The sequence below is a fragment of the Carcharhinus amblyrhynchos genome, chromosome 14 (assembly GCF_965287045.1).
Source record: "Carcharhinus amblyrhynchos chromosome 14, sCarAmb.v2.hapA, whole genome shotgun sequence".
NCBI classification, from domain to species: domain Eukaryota; kingdom Metazoa; phylum Chordata; class Chondrichthyes; order Carcharhiniformes; family Carcharhinidae; genus Carcharhinus; species Carcharhinus amblyrhynchos.
In genome coordinates, this window is record NC_137337.1 from 41,344,213 (window position 1) to 41,365,609 (window position 21,397).

General features: G+C 40.0%; 1 protein-coding gene across 2 annotated transcripts in view; it reads left to right on the forward strand.

The window, feature by feature from the left end:
* The window catches only part of kiaa0586 (KIAA0586 ortholog), a 541,997-nt gene that overhangs the window by 50,479 nt on the left and 470,121 nt on the right, over positions 1-21,397 (forward strand). For both annotated transcript variants that reach the window (XM_080202790.1, XM_080202791.1), the window contains exons 5-6: positions 4,899-5,079; positions 13,199-13,435. In XM_080202790.1, the coding sequence (XP_080058916.1) occupies positions 4,899-5,079; positions 13,199-13,435 (418 nt within the window). The remainder of the gene's footprint in view (positions 1-4,898; positions 5,080-13,198; positions 13,436-21,397) is intronic.

A 21,397-nucleotide genomic window follows, 5' to 3' on the forward strand; every position in this document is an offset into this window, starting at 1 on the left:
ACAATTAAAGGCAAGACCTTAAATTTATCTGTGACAATATATGCACTTGCTGCTATCATGATTATCATATCAACATTTCACATTGAAACTAAAACGTTTTGGAAGAACTTAAGTTAAGAAATGTTCCGCCATTCAATATGATCATGGTTGCTCTTCCACTGCAGCTCCACTTTCCTGTCTGCTCTCCATATTTCCTGATTCCATGAGAGACCAGAAGTCTATCTATCTCAGCATAGAATATATTCAATGATGCAGCACTACAACCATCTAGTGGAGAGAATTCCAAAGATCATAATGCTTTGAGTGAAGTGATTTCTCTTCACTTTAGTCCTAAATGATCAACTCCTTATTCTGTGACTGTGTTCCCCTGTGTTCTGAATTCTGGGGAACACAGTTCATTGTCTTCTCTGTCAAGCCCCTTCTGAATCTTGCATGTTTCAATGAAATGTTATTCTTCTAAATTCCAGAGCTGCCTTCTTGAACTACTGCAGTCCTTAAGGTGCAGGTACACTTACAGTGCTGTTAGGGAGGGAAACCCAAGATTTTGACCCAACAATAGTGAAGGAACAGCGATATACTTCCAAGTTAGGATGGTTAGTGACTTGGAAGGGAACCTCCAGGTAGTGGTGTTCTCAGGTATCTGGCTCTTGTCTTTTTAGATGATAGTGGCCATGGGTTAGGAAGATCCTGCCTAAGGAACCTTGATGAGTTTTTCCAGTACATCTTGTAGATGCTACACACTGTTGCTACTGTGTCAATGGTGGAGGGATTGAATATTTGTGGAAGGGGTAGCAATCAAGTGGGCTGCTTTGTCCTTGATGTTGGACTTCTTGAGTGTTGTTGGAGCTGCACTCATCCAGGAGGTAAGTGGAGAGTATTACATCACACTCCTGATTTATGCCTTATAGATGGTGGAGGCTTTGGAGGCTCAGGAGTTGAGTTACTCGCTGCAGGATTCCTCCTCTTGACCTGCTGTGGTAGCTGCAGTATTTATGGCTGGTGCAGTTCAGTTTCTGGTCAATGGTAACCCACTGGATGTTGATAGCGGGGGATTCAGTGATGATAATGCTATTGAATGTCAAGGGGCAATGGTTAGACCCTCTCTTGTGTGGTGCGAATGTTACTTGCCACTTTTCAAGCTTAGGTATTGTCTTGGGTCTTGCTGCATTTAGTCAGGGGCTGTTCAGTATCTGAGGAGTCATGAATGGTGCTGAATGTTGTGCAGTCATCATCGAACATCCCCATTTCTGACCATGTAATGAAAGGAAAGGCATTGAAGTAGCTGAAGATGGTTGGGCCTCGGACACTACCCTGATGAACTCCTGCAGTGATGTTGTGAAGCAGAGATAATTGATCTCCAATCATCACAAACATCTTGGCACAAAGGAAGATGTTTAAGTATGACTTCAACCAGGGGAGGGGTTTCCCCTTGATATCCATTGACTCCAGTTCTGCTAGGGCTCATTGATGCCATGCTCAAGTCAAATGTTGACTTGATGCCAAGGGCAATCACTCTCACCTCTGATGCTTGAAGCAAGGCTGTAATGAGGTCAGGAGCTGAGTGATCTTGGTGGATCCCAAACTGAGCATTTGTGAACAAGTTATTGATGAATAAGCTTAATAGTTCTGTTGATGACCCTTCTGCCACTTTACAGATGATTGAGAGTAGACTGATGGGGTGGCAATTGGCTGGGTTGGATTTGTCCTGTATCTAGTGTTCAGGACATACCTGGGAAATTTTCCACACTGCTGGGTTAATGCCAGTGTTATAGCAGTAGTGGGACAGCTTGGCTAGGTGTGTGGCAAGTTCTGGAGCACAAGTCTTCAATACTGTTGCTGGAGTGTTATCAGGGCCCATAGCCTTTGCAGTATTTAGTGCCTTCAACTGTTTCTTGATATCAGGTGAAGTGAATTGAATTGGTGAAAACATCAGCATCTGTGATGCTGAGGCCATCTGGAGGAGGCTGAGATGAATCATCACTTGGCACTTCTGGCTGAAGATTGTTGCAAATGCACTGATGTGCTGGTCGTCTTCAATATTGAGGATGGGGATATTTGTGGAACTCCTCCTCCAGTGGGTTGTTTAATTGTCCACCACCCTTCTCGGCTGGATGTGAAGAGCTTAGATCTGATCCATTGGTTATGGAAAGGCTTAGCTCTTATGTTACTTGCTGCTTATGCTGTTTGGCATCAAGTAGTCCTGTGTTGTGGTTTCACCAGGTTGACACCTCATGTTTAGCTATGCCTGATGTTGTTCCTAGCGTGCACTCCTGCACTTTTCATTGAACCAAGATTGAAATGTTGGCTTGGTGGTAATGGTAGCGTGGGGGATATGCCAGGCCATGAGGTTACAGATTGTGGTTTAGTACAGTTCTACTGCTGCTGATGACCCACCGCACCTCATGGATACCCAATTTTGAGCTGCAAGATCTGTTTGAAATCTATCCCATTTAGCATGGTGATAGTGCCTCACAACACAATGGCGGGTATCCTCAATGTGAAGACTGGACTTCGTCTTCACAAGGACTGTATGGTGGTCACTCCTGCTGATACCATCATGGACAAATGCATTTGCATCTGGTGAGGATGAGGCCAAGCATGTTTTTCCCTGGTCCCTCACCCCCTGGCTCAGTCTCAGTCTGGCAGCTACGTCCCTTAGGACCCAGTCAGCTCATCTGTAGTGATACTTCCGAGCCACTCTTGGTGATGAACGTTGAAGTCCCCCACCCAGAGTATTTTAATGCTCTTGCAACCCTCAGTCCTTCCTCCAAGTGGCGGTCAACATGGAGGAATACTGATTCCTGAGGGAATGGTATGTGATAATCAGCAGGAGGTTTCCTTGCCATGTTTGACCTGATGCCACGAGACTTTAGGGGGATCAGAGTCAATGTTGAGGATTTCCAGGGTAATACCCTCCTGACTGTACATGACAGTGCCGCTACCTCTGCTGGGTCTGTCCGGCGGGGTGGAACAGGACATAGCCAGCAAAGGTAATGATGCATTCTGGGACATTATCTGTAAAGTATGATTCTGTGAGTATAACTACATCAGGCTGTAGATGTGAGACAGCTCTCATTCTTGCACAAGCCCCCAGTTGTTAGTTTGGAAGACTTTGCAGAGTCGACAAGGCTGGGTTTGCCTGTGTGCAGGTCAATGCCAGGTTGTCTATCTGGTTTCATTCCTTTTTGGCTTCTTTGTAGCAACTGAGTGGCTTGCTAGATCATTTCAGAGGGCACTGATCTGATACACTCCCCTCCCCTCCACTGACCCAGCCCCATACCTCTACCAGCACTTCCTCCAGTGTCTGACTTTATCTCCTCCCCCGCCCCCCCCCCCCCCCCCCCCCCCCACCATTTCTAATGTCCAAACTCCAATGTCTGGATCACCTCCGTCCTCCCTCCAATGTCTTGATCACCCCTGCCAAAGTCCAAGCCATCACCACCCACATCCCATTCACTTACCTTAGAAACTTACCTTCTCCCTTTCAATGAAACCTTTAAACAATTGTTTTATGGCAAATGGTGCCATAAAAAGAAGGCATGTCCTCCTTCTCCTTTGGCATTTCACAGCTGGAGCCATGAACATGCTTTCTTATTCTCACCCAGCCTGATTCTGGAAGGTTGTATGGGACAGGCGCTTCAGAATTTAAGTGCAGATAAATCAGTATGGGGTGGCAATCCATAGCTGATTGCCACTCCAAGGAGTTATGGGTCACCGGTATTGATCTGTGCTTTTAGTTTTCATAGCAGTATGCGACATAAGAATGCCTTTTAGAGAAGTATCACTGTGTTTCCCAAAGTTAAAGTGCTAAATGTTAATAAATAGGTATCTAGACATAAAATCATTTCCCTTAAAATCATGAGCTGATATGTTCAATCTGAGTTGGAAGAAAAATATGTTATGAAAGCAATAAAGCAGATGTGACTTAACTGAGAACCTAATCGGTAATAGTCAATTGACTATGATCATGGGAAAATATTAGTTTTTTCTATTAATATGCTATTAAAATTTGAGACCTTGCTGAATCCTGGAGCTTTAGACTTTTTTTTGCTTTTAAATGTTATATTTCCTTAATTTTTATTTTCAAATGTTGGATTGACACTTGTAATTGTAAGTTGTTGAGTAAATTGTTTTAAATACTCTTGATCAAGTTGTGTTGTGTTGTAGAACTGTCAAAGTTGTCTTCTTTTCACATAGTTTTGTAGAAAGAAATACCGAAGCATGCTTGCGTTGAAAGACACACTACAGGTTTAAAATATCCTCCCGTTGAAGCTCCCATTGACATTCCTGTTTTTATCAAATATTTTTCAACTGAACATAAATTGTGTGCTTCTGTCGTTCAAAAATACTGAAAATTGAATTTGCTGGTAATTAATTCCAAACTTTTTTCTCAGCTAAACTTGCATTTACAACCAGCCATTAATTATTTTGGTTGATAACGATTAATTACTATGTTGTAGAGACCACAACGCTGAACTACCAAGTGACACTGATTGCAAAATTTGTGTATTTTTGTATTATAAAAAACACTGATCATACATTTAGTAAATGCAAATTGTTGTTGACTGAAATATTTTTAAATAGCATATGATAACTTACAGTAATGCTGTGGAACAATATGTTTTTATATATGTATATGTACATACTATATGAATAAACTGCAGAAATATTTCCATTACATGAGTGTGCACCTCTATTTTGCTTGTAATGGAATTGTTTGTGGAGTAGGAAAAATAGTGGACAGTGACAGTAGATTCAATAGATTCCACCTTCTCAAGGAAAATTAGGAGTGGCCTTGCCAGCAACACAGACATCCCATAAAAGAATTTTTTAAAATGATTGCATATGTTTCTGGATTCTGTATAACCCATGTTATACTTTTGCCCCACCTAACACAGAAAGGTACAGAGCGGACATATAGGGAAAAAGGTGAAAGTACAGCTTCTGCGTAAATCCTCTGTTGAAGATAAGGAGTCTTTTACACATGATGCAAGAGAGACCCACCATCAACTCAATTCTGTCACGACTACAGCAGCTGCCACTGCAGCAGCCATTGTCGCTGCTGCACCTCTCCTCAAGGTTGGTGAAATCTATCGTGGCATATTCAGCAATACTTGCTGTGTGATCTGGGGCTACATGTGGCTTGTCATTTCACCAACGATAAGTTGTATATTACAAATTGCAGTTATATCATTCTGTTAATATTAACCTTTGTAGTTTTATATGGAAACTTATTAATGCCCATTTTCAAAAGCAGTTTTCATAGATACAAAAATGCTTCTTGGTACCTGGCCAGATATAGCACTGGGTGTGACTAAAGAATAGACTGCTTTGTCCATCCTTTTGTAGTGGAATGTTGTGATTGTAGTTGTTTTTTAAAATCTTGCCTGAATCATTAAATATTAATATAGAAGCATAGTAATTCTGTCGATTGGAGTATCATAACCATTTAATTGATTTTGTTGGCTGGATCCTTTATGAAGTAAGATTTTATGGCATAACAACATTGTACTTTGGTGATACATTACACTGTTATTAAACAGTAAACATGTTCCTTGTCAATAATTCCAAATATATTGAGTTATTATCCTTTTGGGAGCCCAGGCTGCTCGTTGACATCTAGTGGCTGAGTTCATAGAAGCATTGGTAGATAGTGTTGCAGGTTACTTACCCAAACTTTCAGCCAGTATAAAATGCAACAAAATCTAAATAAGAGCAAGAGGAAGTGCAAAATAACTCAACAAAAATAAATCTCAGTTTTGAGCAGTTTGAGCACAGACTGTTGTAACAATATATGATCTGAAGAGTTGTTTAATTAGTCTTTCCTTATTTTTGGTAGTAAACTTTCTAGAATGCAGTGTTATGTAATAGTACACTATTTAGATAAGTAATTTCATAAATGGTAATTTAGGGGAAGATGTTTATTCTAGTTTTCTCCTCCTGGGCCCTCTTGCCTCTTCTGCCTTAACCCAGCTGTCTGGGGTAGAAAATTCCAGAGATTAATAACACTCAAAGAAAATAAATTGCTTCTCTGTCTAATTTGAAACTATAGTCTAGATTCCTCCTTGAGGGAAAACATCTTATCAGCATTTACCCTGTTAAGTCTGTTCAGGATTTTACATTTTTCAATAAGATCACCTCCTTACTCTTCTAAACTCCGATGACTATAAATCCAAACTGCTCAAGCATTCCTCATAAGATGAATCTCTTATCCCAGCTATCAGCCTAGTGAACGTTCTCTGAATTGCTTCCAATGCAAGTATGTCTTTCCTTAAATAAGATGACCAAAATTGTACACAGTATGCTAGGTATGGCCTTGTACAGTTTTGGCAAAGTTTCCTACTTTTGTGTTCTACCCCCTTTGCAATAAAGACCAACTCTGTTTGCCTTCCTAATTAGTCAGTTCTTTATCCATGCTCGTGCAAGACCCTCAATATCATGTGCTGGTCTCTTTGTATGTGCATCCTTATGAAAATCCAAGTGCGGTACGTCTTCTAGTTCCTCTTTATCCACCTTTTTGTTGCATCCTCAAAGAACTCTAATAAATTGGTCAAACACGATTTCCCTCCCACCAACAATGTTGAGTCTGCCTGGTTGTATTATGATTTTCTGAATGTCTTGCTATTACTCCTTTCACAATAGATTCCAGCATTTTCCCAATGATAGCTTTAGGCTGTCATTGGTCCATAATTTCCTGGATTCTGTCTTCCTCCTTTCTTGCACAGAGGTGTTACATAGGCAGGTTTCCAATCTGCTGGGATGTTTCCAGAATTTAGGGAATTTGGAAGATTGCAACCAAGGCATCTCTGCAATCACTTCTACCAAGCCATGAGGATGTAGGGCATCAGGCCCAGGGAGGTGTCAGCCTTTAGCCTCATTTTGTTTGTACTTTTTCTCCGGTGATAGTTTTTTAAGTTCTTCACTCCTGTTTGCCTAATGATTTTTTACTATTCCTTGGAGGCTTTTTGCATCTATTACTGTCAAAACAGATACAAAATACTTTGTCAAAGTCTCTGCCATTTCTTCATTTCTCTTTATTAATCTCCTGGTGTCATTCTCCAGGGTACCAATGCTCACTGTAGCTACTCTTATCCTTTCTATATTCTTGTAGAAGCTTTTGCTGTCTGTTTTCGTATCTCTTGCTAGTTTTCTCTCATACACCAAGTTTTCGCTCTTACTTATCCCTTGCTGGTTTTTAAAATTTTCCCAATCTTTTGCCCTACCACTAATCTTTGCAGGATTGTATGCCTTTTCTTTGAATTTTGTACCACCCTTAACTTCCTTAAGTAGCAATGGAATGCTGCATCCTTCTGGTTGACCTTTCTTCACAGATGGGATATATTTCTTTTGAGGGTTATGAAATGTCTCACTGCTGTTCTTACCTTTGAATTTGGTCACCCATTCCATTTTAGTCAACTCTGTCTTCATACTCTTGTAGTTACCTTTATTTAGGTTTAAGACACTAATTTAGCGAGAGTTGGTTGTGTGGTGCTATTATTGCTGGATTAGCAATCCAGGGACCAGGGTAATGTACTGGAAACCTGTATTCAAATCGCGAAAGGTGGTGAAATTTGAATTCAGTAAAAATCTGGATGAATCTGAATTCAATTTACAATCTAATGGAACCACTGTTGATTCTTATAAAAATCCATTCACTCAAGTCCTTTAGGGAAGGAAATCTGTTTTCACGTTTTTAAATAAAAACAAAGTTTATTGCATATAAAGAGAAATTGACTGAAGCAAGTACCATCAGCTTGACAATATAGCCTAGAAAGACTTGTGCTGCAAACTCAGTTCTATTTTTTATTTGTCGCCAAGAGTTCCCTTTCTTAAATCTTGAAGGTTCATTCACTTTTTTAAGGGACCAACCCAAAGGTGCCACAGTTTTCCAGAATTTATTTAATTCTCCTCAGTATTTTGGCTTTCTCCAAGGTATTTCTCCAAGATTATTGGACATCCTTTCTTTGGCTTTTGAACAAAGTGACCCCCCAATTTCTTTACAGAAGTAAGGATTGTGGATGTTCAGCTCCCTTTCCTGGCTTTGGACATGCATAGCCTATTTTTCCCTGTTATCTCCTCTCGCTTTTGTTCAACTCTTTCCAAGCCAACAATCCAAGCTGACTGTTTCGTTCCACAAGGCTCTGTGAAGACAACTGTAGATTTTTCCTCTAATTCAAACAAGGCAAACCTTCCAGCTTCGTTACAGCTCTTGAATTCCAAACAGCTCCAGTCTGTACCTGCATTCCGTTTGGTGAACAGTAAAGATAGTGTTTTCCCTGCTTCAATTGCCTTTGGCTCAACCGATTCAGTGTGTTGTGTCCTACATGCAACTAAATCTGTAACTGTCTCTGTCTCTTCGCAAACTGAACTACTTGCTTCTGTCAGCAAACCCAGACAGATGAATTAAATACAAAGAACCTTTGAACCAAGGTTTCACATTGAATCACTGAGTGGGATTTCAGGCCACTCCTGCTGGTGGAAACTTCCAGCACCATTGAAGATAACGGGAATTTAAATGGCTCCACTGTGGGCAAATGTGGCGGGGCTGGAAAGTCTCGCTGACTATCTCTATGGCAACCTAAAATGCTTTGAGATATCCTTAAAAAAATGTACATTAATTATTTCACCTTCAACACAACTCTTTGATTTTCTAACCCACGTGGATAATTTGTGTTTCTAATGGATTTAATGACCCTCTGTTCAGATGCCGTAGGTCCATTTCAAGCTTAAAGATGGATCATTCATTGTTTAAATTTTTTCACCATCGACTCTTGACCTTGCAAGAGAAGCATAAGGCTAACATTTAATCATAATTGACCCAGACTTGTATTGCGTTGCATGTACATCAGAATTAGTTTTGCAGTTTCTCAACCAGTGTTCTTTTAGTTCTAGCAATTTAAGTTTTATGTTCCTAAAATATGAATTATGAATTAATTAAAATGGAGGCTGTTTTAATGGTACAGTTCCCTCTTTTCCCAGTACTGCTGCCGGTGCTCCTTGAAACAAAACCTATTTATCCTGCGTTAATCTTAGAGCCATGATCTTATTTGCCTTGTGCCAATTTGCTCATTGCTCAGGTCCTAATCCAGAGATGACCAATGTGGTTCTGCTTTCTAATTTAGCCACTAGCTATTCTCAGTCCCTTATCTTGGGGTTCCAGAATTGAGTCCACGGAATTCTGGTGTTGTGTGGGAGGCTTCCAGGGGGCCTGTCGTAATTCTGGCAGCCACGTGACATGAAGACAGTATAAAACCTGAAAAAAGCACTGAACTAAAATGCACATATAAGTCAGCTAAAGATGCAAAGATTTGCGAAAGAGCAATGACCACAAATCAAAGAATGCCAAAAAGTCAAATTGCCCTCACAATACTGTCCATGACGACAACTGCATTGCTTTAACTATCCCAACTTAAAGTCAAATTGACCAGTCAGAGGCCACCTCTCCTGAGAATTGGCTTCTAATAGGTGCCAATGCTCATGGAAGATGGACTCTGGTCAATTTGATTTCTTGTTTTTGTTTCTGTTACTGTGCAGAAATGCAACTGAGAAAATGACGTAGCAGTCTATTTGACAAGGGAGTGGGAGCTGCAGCAGAGATAAATGCTCAGGGAGAAGATTCATGGGGTGCTTTAGGAAGGGATCCATGGGAGCCTTTGGTAGAGAATTAATTGGGCTGGGGGTTTTGGCAGGGAATTAATGGGTGGGGGCTTTGAGAGAAGACTTCTGAGAGAGGCTTTGGAATAGGATTCATTGAGGGGAATAAACCATGTCTTTGACATCATGGGAATGTTTGGGGTTCTCGGATGCTCTTGGGTGGTCGTGAGATGTTCCATGGCTGGAAAAGTTTGAGAAGGCCTGCTGTAGCAGAACCTCTTTCTTATTTACGTTGTTGGCACCCATATGGTACATGATAACTGGATAACTCCAAGTTCATCTTCAGCCCCAAGGACTTGACCTTGGCAATGGACAGTCAATACAGCCTTCATGATGCAGCTCTTGGCTGCAGAAAACTGTATATATTGCCCTAACAATACTAACAATTATGACAACTGCATTCCTTTAACTCCCCCAACTTAAATGGCCCCCTGCACCTCAGTGCCGTAGTCAGTTTGTTCAAGCTCCCTGCTACCATGTACACAAGCTGCAAGAACCTCAAACCTGTTGGGCAATTACAGAGACTGAAGCTTTTCCAATGCTACCTCCTGTATACCCACATCTGCCTCAGTGACAGTCACACCAGCCTGCCCTTGACCACGTACCAAATTTGAAATACCTAGCCTAAGGGGTGTGACTGCCTTTAGGAACAAAGTACCCAAGTAATTTTCCCCCTCTGAGGCATTGCAGTGTCCTAAGTTCAGACTCCAACTCATCAATTCTAAGTCAAGATTCCTCAAGCTGCAGACTCTTTCTGCAGGCATGATTGCTGTTGATCATGCAGATGTCCACCACTTCCTCCATGCTATAGTTGCAGCACATCACCTGCCCTGTCGTTTTATTAACTTCTAACTAATTAGGTTTAGAAACATCACTTGATTATCTGTGGTTATGTAATGGAGTTTAAATAGTTACACCATAAATTTAATACAGTGCCAAAGGGAAACAAGGCTATAATATTCACTAGCCAGTCAACTTGTGCCTTCCTTGTGATTCTTTTCTCTCAAACTTGAGCATGCTGCTGATCCCCTGCTGCTTTCTGCAATCATGACCGTGCTCTACTGCAGCTCTCTCTCTCTTTCTGTTTTATGAAGCATTACTGTCTCCAATCAGGACATTGTTGTTCTTATAATAAATTATGCGATCAAAAATTCAGTTTAGGATCAAAAAGGATGTTGAGACAGTGGCAAAAGAAAGATTGCTAGGAAGCTTCCAAATACTCATTGTTCAGAATTTCATGTCAGCAAGAACTGTATGTTGAGGCAAGCAATCATTAGACAGTTTGGTGATGAGGTAGAGTTGGGTGTTGAGTGTGTACATGTGAAAAGAAAGACAAATTTGCATTGATATGGCATGTTTTATCACTACCGGCCATCCCAAAGTGCTTTATGTTAATTAATTACTTTTGGAAGCTTTGTCACTGTTGTTAAGTAAAAGCCTGGCAGTGACATAGCAATAATTTGTTTTTGTGGTATTGACTAATGGATAAACATTGGCTAGGATATGGGGGATACCTCCCCTGCTCTGCTTTGAACTAGTGCCACGAGAACTTATATGTTCACCTGAGAGGACAGAGAGGATCTTAATTTAGAAGGAACGAGACTTCCATGTTAGATTTTTTGAAATGGGAATGAAGAGATCACTGCAGCTTTGAAAGGGAGGAAGAAAGGCAAACAGTTTACAACATCAGTCAGCATGGAGGCTAGGAAGGGAGTTTGGATGGTTAACAGTTTAACGAGAATAAGAAAGCAAGAGATTCATTTCTTGAACAAGATTTACCTGGAATCGGCATGAAGAAATATCGGAGAGGAAATTGCGGACTCGGTTTATGGGAATTCTTAGTAGAAACTTGGCTTGGTGGATGAAGTGAAAGAAGGAATCTAGAATACATTGACAATGAAGTCAATGAGTTCCTTTTATTGGTGGAGGGGCCTGGGGAACTGCAGATTAAGGAGCCAGTTGGTGGTAGAGAAAAGAGAAAGGATTACTTTTTTGGTACACATTTATCTGTGAATTATATTTAATCTTCAAATATTCATGGACTTTTTGAAAAGCACTGGTAATTAAGGCAATTGCAGTGCCTAATGTCACGTGAACATGTTATGCCCTGGAATGGTAGATTCTGAATTCATAATTATGGTTTCCATCTGCAAAAAATTCCAAATATTGGCTGGATTTGCAAGAGTGAATTCACTGAGAACAGAGAATTGTCTCGGTCACTCATGTGCATCTTCAAGTCTATGAATCAAAGAGTATCAAGGCAAGGATGCGCAAGTTGATTACCTCCCTCTTCACTCAGTTATAATATGACAAGTTGAGAGGAGTTGAAGGGTTTCAAGGAGAGGAAAAATTATTTATTTTAGAGAGGTCAGTAAATTATTAAATACAGATTGATCTACCATGTCATACAGGCAGACCATTAAATTAGTCTCAACGTGAAGCAGGGGCAGAGGCAGGGGAATAATTTATCAGGGCATGCAGATGTAATTCAATCTCTTTTGAAAGAGAGACAGTCATTGTTTTTCTATGTCCCTAGTATTTGGAAGTGCTGTGTAAACTTGTTCGTTTGTATTTCCACTTCTCTGAAAAGAAGAGAATGTATTTTATTATTTTATTGGTTGTGGGCAATACTGGCAAGACTAACATTTGTTGCCCATCCTAATTGTCTTTAACTAGGCTAATTTCAGAGGACAGTTAAGAGTCAAATACATTTCTGTCAGTCTGAAGTTCCATGTAGATCAGACCAGGTCAGGATAGATTTCCTTCCTGAAAGGACATTAATGAACAAGATGGGTTTTTGACAGTTAATAATGAATTCACATTTAAAGTGAGTTCACAGTTACTATTACCGAGACTCGAAACACTAACTGTGTCTCTCCCCATTTGTGCTCCCAGTCCCGCTGAGTTTATTTAACATTTTCTATTTTTAATACCATTACCAAGACTACCTTTCAATTCCAGGTTTATTCAGTGAATTTAAATTCCATCAACTACTGTGGTGGGATTTAAATCCGTGTCCCCCAGAGAATTAGCCTGAGCCTCTGGATTACCACTACGCCACTATTTTCTTCATGCACTTAGCAATTCCCATTATAAATTTCAATACAGAACTCTATCTAATTGAGAAAGTTGACAGGATGCCTATAGAATTTGTAAGATTTTTAATCTATTATGGGTACTAAACTATAGCAAATCAAGCTCAGTTACTCAAGCATGCAACTTTTAATCCCAAGATTTTAGGCTTGAGCTTCAAATTGGGTTGTACCACGTTGACTACCGTGGTTTAAGAATGGTGCCAACCTGCACTGTCTCAATGTAATTAGGGCTGGGATAATAAATAAGAATCTTGATGTATACATCCTAAGAATTATTTAAAAAATTATATTGGTAAAATAAAAATATAATCAAATGGCAATTCAAATTACTTGGTGGGTGTGATGAGCGCACATTTGAGAAATGGATGTAATTGTGTTTGCTGTTCCCTATAATAAATGTTAAACTAGCATTTATAGCTTTCAAATTATTTGTAACTTGTTAACTTTAGGCCCAGAGTGACCTTGAAACTAAGCTTTCTACTGTGGCTGAGTTGGGGACTAAACTCCAGGAAATGGATCAACAGATGAAACAGATTGTAGAACAGCAAGTGAAAGCTCGGGCTCAGGATCCAGGACCCAAAGAACAGCAAGGAAGAGTCAGAGAACTGGAGAAGCAGTTAAATGTGCTCTTGCATCAACGACTATGTCATTTGGAGAAACTTCAGGAACAGCAATTGGAGCTTCAGGTATTCCTACAGTATACATTAATAGTTTATCCAAAAAAAGTATTTCTTTCATTTGGCAGTTTCCAAACATGATAGACATAACATCTAAATTAATTGATTTTTGACAATCCACATGCTTAATATTCTGCAACAAGCAGAACGTTGTCTGGGGTACACTGTATTGCAGGCTTGAACAAACAATCAGTGCAGACTGATACAGTACTGCAGTTTTGAGGGAGTAAGCAACTGAACGTCAATGGATGTTACAATTAAAACTGGCAGTCAATAAGAGACGAGAAGTGCACTTACCTTGGAGAGTTGTGAGACTTGGAAGAGATTACAGAGATGGGAAGAGGGGAGGCCATGGAGGGATTTGAAAACAAAGATGAGAATTTTAAAATCAACTCATTGCTTAACTGGGAGCCAATGTATGTCAATCAGTAGGATTTGCTCTACCTCACCACCACCTCTCTTGACTCCTCCATTGTTGGTAAATTATTGGGCTGTTTATCTGACATATGGTACTAGATGAAGGGTAATTTTCTACAATGAAACATTATGAAGAATAAAGCCATTGTTTTCAATCTCTGCTTCAAATTCTCTTCCCTAGCAACTGACTTCATTCATCTCCCTGGCAACAGTCTGAGATTAAGCCAGTCTGTCGCAATCTTCATCTCACAATTGATCCCAAGATGAGCTTCTGATTTCGTTTTCATGCCATCACTGAGACTGTTTCTAATATTGACTGACTTCACCCCTGTCTCAACTCTTCTGCCTTAGTTACCTATAGACTTGACTATTCCAAAACACTCCTGGCTCATTTCCCACATTCTACCTCTTTAAACTTGAGGTCATCCAAAACTTTGCTGCCCTGTCTTCACTTGCAGCAAATCCTACTGATTGACCTACATTGGCTCCCAGTTAAGCAATGAGTTGATTTTAAAATCCTCATCTTTGTTTTCAAATCCCTCCATGGCCTCCCCTCTTCCCATCTCTGTAATCTCTTCCAGGTGTCTCAACTCTCCAAGGTAAGTGCACTTCTGGTCTCTTGTTGACTGCCAGTTTTAATTGCAACATCCATTGACCTTCAGCTGCTTAGGCCCCAAGCTCTGAAATACTATCCTTAAGCTTCTCCATATTCCTCCTTTAAGACGCTCCTTAAAATCTACTCTTTTGCCCAAGCTTTTGGACATCTGACCTAATGCCTCCTTCGGTTGCCCGGTGTCATACTTTGTTATACAATGCATCTCTGAAGTGCCTTGAGATGCTTCATTACACTGAAGGCACTTTGTAAATTTAAGTTGTTCTTGTTACATAAATACAAGTTCTTCCTTTGATATAAGTGTATGATGGTGTACACGGTCTATTGCCTGGTGGTATAAGGACCTGAGTCATTTATTTATTTCCCCCTCCTCTCTCTCAGTTAATATTTGCTCATCTGCCTCCCTAGTTTCCTCATTTAGATTGTTTTCCCATCTGCTTTTCCTGCTTCTGGAGGATATTCCTACATAATTTGTAACATTTAAACAGCATCTGCAGTTATTTGTCCCTTTCCCTACATAATTTATTCATAACCTTTGAAAATTTTCTCTCATTCTTTCAGAAACCCTTGTGTAATGTGCTAATCAAAGTTCAAAGCCATAATATTGACATACAATTTTTGCCATTAAGAAATATGATATAAGTATTTGTCATTATAAATGCTGATTTTAAATTATAAGACTTGTAAGTTGCAACTTGAGAATATGGACAGGATATGTGCATCATATGAAAAAAATAGATGTTCACAATTTTTAGTTTGGAACCATAAATATTTAAGTATAAGTGGAAACACCTGGTTTGAGAAGTTTGTAAACAAACCTCAAGTAATTGCAAATCAATCTTTACTTAATAAAGTCAGAGTTTTGAGTAGGAAAACCTTCAACAATGGGTCATCTCTCTGAGCTTCTTGGTAGAGACACGATGTCTACAGTTGACTCAATAAAGGGCTTAAATTATTCATATGGTGACGATACTGTGCCTTTAAGAAATGTATTTTCGTCATATTTCTGTTTTAATGGTCTGTTCTTACCAGTATCGCTGGGTCTGTAACCAGCATACTCTCTTGTTACAGCAGCAGCATATTTGCTACAATAAACTAATGCTGTTCTGCTGATTTTTGTGACTTCCCCTGGGGTTTTGCAAAGTAGAACTTGATTGGGTTAATTGACAGCAATATCAGATGACTGGGTGGAGCTAGGCCGACACAGAGAACTCAAGCTTAGATGCTGCTTGGAGTTGTGGGAGAGCTGTGCCTCTTTATTTCTCTCTGAAATTAGAGACTGCAATCTGTCAGGAAATAAAACTCTTTCTCTGAGAGTCTGCTGTATGAGAGTCAGAAGACAGGTGTCTGCCTGGATCTCTGCCCTGAGGTGCTAAAAGGCTGGAAATCTAGCATCCATGTAAGCACATCTGCTTTTGGTGTTAACTGGTTCAGAGGAAGGGAATTATGTCTGTGGGGAGATTGCTAAATTGGATCAAGAGAGATGGATAGCTGTTGAGAATTATATTTTGTTATGTTTAAGGATTTTAATTGGTAAAAGTTATGCTAAGTCATTTTGGTTATATTCTAACTGTATTCTTAAGTAAAGTCTATTTTGATAAAAGCTTCCTGGTGGGTCAGTTGAACAACGCTGGAGCAAAACAACTTATGTTCATCCTAATACCAAAGTCAAAAGTAAAAGCTGAGGTCTAGACAAACTTCATAATATGCTTGGAGCTTCTGATCTGATCCCTAACAATATGGATTCATGGAACAAAGGAGAGCTTTGGAAATTGAGGATAGTTAGTTTAAATCTCTATCTTGGGCATCCCAGATGTGTCACATTGCTGTGGAGAAAGATTGCCAGGAGTATTTTGTTTGGTTTTGAGTTTATGCCTGGGTGATTTTTTTCACAGAAACAAATCAGCTTGGGAATAGCTTTGAGAAAGACAGAGAGAGAAAATGCTGGAACCAATAACAGAGGGCTGTCCAAAATCAAGGGCATTTCTGATTTGTTGTCATAAGAACGTAAGAAATAGGAGCAGGAGTAGGCCATCTAGCCCTTCGAGCCTGCCCCACTATTCAATAAGATCATGGCTGATCTGAAGTGGATCAGTTCCACTTTCCTGCTTTCTCCCCATAACCCTTAATTCCCTTGTCTGTTAAAAACCTATCTACCCGTGACTTAAATATTTTTAGCGAGGTAGCCTCCACCACTTCAACGGGCAGAGAATTCCAGAGATTCACCACCCTTTGAGTGAAGAAGTTCCTCCTCAACTCTGATCTAAACTGCCCCCTCCCTTATCTTGAGGCTGTGCCCTCTCGTCCTGCTATCCTTTCTAAGTGGGAAGAATCTCTCTACCTCTACCCTATCTATCCCCTTCATTATCTTATATGTCTCTATAAGATCCCCCCTCATCCTTCTAAACTCCAACGAGTACAGACCCAGTCTATTTAGTCTGTCTTCATAGTCCAACCCCGTCACCTCCGGTATCAGCCTAGTGAACCTCCTCTGCACTCCCTCCAAGACCAAAATATCGTTGCGCAAGTGCGGCGACCAAAACTGCACACAGTACTTCAGCTGCGGCCTCACCAGTACTCTGTACAGTTGCAGCAAGACCTTCCTGCTTTTCTATTCTATCCCCCTCGCTATAAAGGCCAGCATACCATTCGCCTTCTTGATCACCTGCTGCACCTGCAGACTGGGTTTTTGCGACTCATGCACAAGGACCCCCAGGTCCTTCTGCACCATAGCATGCTGCAGTTTTTTGCCCTTTAAATAATAATCCCTTCTACTATTATTTCTGCCAAAGTGGATAACCTCACACTTGCTAACATTGTACTCCATCTGCCAGGTCCTTGCCCACTCGCTCAGCCTATCCAGATCCCTCTGCAGACTTTCCACACCCTCCGCGCAATTTGCTTTTCCACTCATCTTCGTGTCATCAGCAAATTTCGTCACCCTACACTCAGCCCCCTCCTCCAGATCATCTATATAAATGGTAAATAGCTGAGGCCCCAGCACCGATCCCTGTGGCACTCCACTAGTCACCAACCGCCAATCAGAATAGCACCCATTGATACTAACTCTCTGCCTCCTATTAGACAACCAATCCTCTATCCACGCTAACACCTTACCCCCAACTCTGTGCACCCTAACCTTCTGTAGCAACCTTTTGTGAGGCACCTTATCAAACACCTTTTGAAAATCTAGAAACACCAAATCCACCGGTTCTCCTCTGTCTACCGCACTAGTCACGTCCTCATAGAAATCCAATAAATTCGTCAAACATGAATTCCCCTTAACGAATCCGTGCTGCGTCTGCTCTATCAAACCATTCCTTTCTAGGTGCCTTGCTATTTCTTCTTTGATGACGGATTCAAGCATTTTTCCAACTACAGACGTTAAACTAACCAGCCTATAATTCCCTGCCTTTTTCTGCTACCTTTTTTAAACAGCGGTATAACATTAGCCGTTTTCCATTCTTCTGGCACTTCCCCGGAATCCAGTGAATTTTGGTAAATAATCACTAAGGCATCCACTATCACTTCTGCCATTTCCTTCAGAACCCTGGGATGCATTCCATCCAGTCCTGGGGACTTGTCCACCATCAGTCCCATTAGTCTATCAAGCACTACCTCTCTAGTGACAGTAATCGCATTCAGGCCCTCAACTCCTACCATCCTTCTATCTTTAATATCCGGCAAACTATTCGCATCCTCCTCCGTGAAGACCGAGGCAAAAAACTTATTTAAGGCTTCAGCCATTTCCTCATCTCCCACCACTAAATCCCCCCTCTCATCCTCTAAGGGTCCAACATTCACTCTAGCCAGCCTCCTCCTCTTTATATATTTGTAAAACTCTTACTGTCCTTTTTTATATTTAGTGCTAGTTTAGCTTCATAGTCTGTCCTTTCTTTCTTTATCAACTTCTTAGTCATTCTTTGTTGATTTTTAAACCTTTCCCAATCTTCTAATCTCCCACTACTTTTAGCCACTAAACAAGAATGCAGTGAGGCCCATGCTCTAGTGGGGTAGTTCACGATCATGAGCTGTTGAAGGAGAGTTTGGAGGGTTTGCCTAGTTGGATGGTAATGGAAGGATCCAAGAAGTCTCATCCTTCAGAGAATAGTGTGAGAGTGAGAAGAATCAAGTTGTTTCCTGAAAGATGTGGCATACTTTGATTTGGTCCAAGAAGAAGTGAAGGAACTCTCAAGATCTTGTAAGTATTGGGGAGTTCTTGGGTGGAAATAAAAGTAGTACCAGGAATGTGCTGTTGTGATTTTCAGGTTCATAGTATATGTGTTTATGAAATAGTGTTCAGTTAGTGGCATTTGTTTTGTTTAGCTCTTGTACGTTTAAAATGTTTTTGTTTGAAATGTTAGGAACCATATATAGCTTTACATTTAATTTACATTTTTGTATTTGGCTGTTAAGACAGGTGAAACCTGGCTTTAGTTTCACTTATATGCTTTTGCGAGCTGGGTGTCAGAAGTCTGGGGCTATATTTGTATACATACATTTTTAATAAGTTTTTTTATAACAATTGAAGTGAAGAAGGTTCACCAAGGAGTTAGCAGTTTAGTGAAGTTAAAAATTCAAAAGCTAAAAACATCTGGCAACAGGTGTCCAGAGGTATGCTAAGAGACAGGGAAATGTGGAAGGGGTGGTCTGTAAGATTGAATTTCTCTAATAAAAAACCTTGCAAGCCTGCTGGGAACTGAGTTTAGGAAACTCATGTATTTACTCTGAAGTTGAAGTGATAGTGAGTTTAGATTGCAGTTTTTGGGTGTCTCAGGGAGAGATACCAGCTGAAGAAAAGCATTTGGTTGTTGCTCAGAAGTCATCTGGAACAAAACTCTTCGAAACTAAGCTAAAGCAAGTTAGAAACTTTGGTGTTGAGACAGTAAATCTTCACTGGCATTTTGTGTCTGTAAGGGTTGCTGGGATAAAAGGAGTAGTGAAAGTTTGAATCATTTTCTGGAAATCTTTCCAACCTTTCTGTCTAGTATAATATAGTTCATTTTTTCTTGTTAAATAAACAGTTTATTCTTTGTGTTAACAATATATTGGCAGATTCTTAGGTGTTCAGTAACTGACCTCCATGATTTCTTAACAAAAAAAAAATCAGAATCTACTAAGTCAGGTTTCACTCTGGGATGAAAACAATCTTGCTGAGTTAAAAATCCTTGACTTTTAAGGATCTGTGAATCCTTATAGAAACAAATACAGGGAGGTATTGGGCATAGGAATACAGTTTGCTGTGAAAAATATCACACAGGTGGAATTCAAAATGGCTTTGACTGTTGCTAAACTTTAATGAGAATGAAAGAAATAACCATAGATTATGTGAGATCCTTGACTTAAATTTACTGGGAGAGTTAGCACTTAAATTGTCAGTAGAAATAAAAGCAGAATTTTGTAAGGTTGAAATGCTCTTAATTCTAAACACTGGGTAATTACTTAAGAAGATACAGCTGAAATTGGTGCGTCATAGCTAGAGGGCGCAAATATTCAGTTGCAATTGGAGCAGCTTGTGACGGGGAAGAAGGAGATGAAAATACTTGAATTGGCGGAAAAAGAGGAAGAAAATTGAAAAAGTCTTGAACTGTAAAGAAAGGAAAAAGAGCAAAAGAAATGAAAATGTTTGAAGTGGAAATTGTAAAGCTTGAGCTTCAAAACGAGAAAATAAATGGAAGGTCTTCAGGGCTGTCAGTTATTCGGGAATTTTGTTCTGTTTGTTTAAGTCCTGTTTGTCTCTGGATCTCTGTTTTCTCCAAAAACATAATACATATTTAACCCCAGTTCAAACAGCAAAAAAAGTCAGTCATGTTATTGAAAAGAAATAAATCACACAACTTGCCTTGGCTAGAGAAAAGCTTAGAATAAAGAGGATCATGCCAATTCCACTGCACTTTAGTGTCTAAATTTTCAGAGGACGGAGTTGAAAGATTTGAAGTGGTCAAAATATGCTTGTACCTTAATGTTAAGGTCCTGTCAAGTACAGCTGTGAATGTGTACACTAGTCCGTTTGAGGATGTGTACACTAGTCCGTTTGAGGAACAGAAGTGGTGACACAGTTGATTCTCCAGTAATCAGTTTCGAAAATGTTCTGAAATTGTCCAGAAAACTGTCAAGATGAAAGTAATTTCAAACTCATAAATCAATTTGTATAATAGACCAGAGAGCTTGTCTTTATCGGTACATCATGTTATTGTGAGAGATGCATCACCCATAAGGCAACATTCCTTGTAGACTCTATCCAGAGAAGTTAGCCCAAGTGAGGGAAGAAGTCAAGTTAATGTTGGAAAATAATATTAAACTGAGTCACAGTAACTAGATCTCACCTATTGTAATGGTACTGAAACTAGCTGGGTCACAACGGTGTGTACAGATTATCGCAAAGTCAATGTGATGACAAAAATGGATTTATATTCGATTCTGTGACTAAAAGACTGTTTTGAGAAAATTAGACAAGCAAGGTTTGTTACAAAAATTGATTTATTGAAGGGATATTGACAAGTTAAATTGACAAATAGAGTGCAAGAGATATCAGCTTTTGTCATCCCGGATGGACTTCTTCAATGTAAAGTCATGCTGTTTGGAATGAAGAATACACCAGCAACCTTTCAAGGATTAACCAACAAGACCATTGAAGGATTATGCAGTGTGTTGTGTTGATGATTTGGTTGTGTTCAGCCAAATCTGGGAGGAACATTTACAACACTAGAACCAATTGTTTGATCAGTTACAGAGATCCAATTTTGTCATGAATTTGCCAAAGCAAATGTGACTTATTTGGGCCACACTGTGAGACATGGCCAAGTAGTGCTGAGAGAAACAAAAATAAGGGCTATCTTGGACTTTCCAATGCCAAAGACAAGACTAGAAATTCTATGGTATATGTGCGAAAGTGGATTCTATTGGAGATTTGTCCTGAATTGCAGCACTGTCGTGTCTCC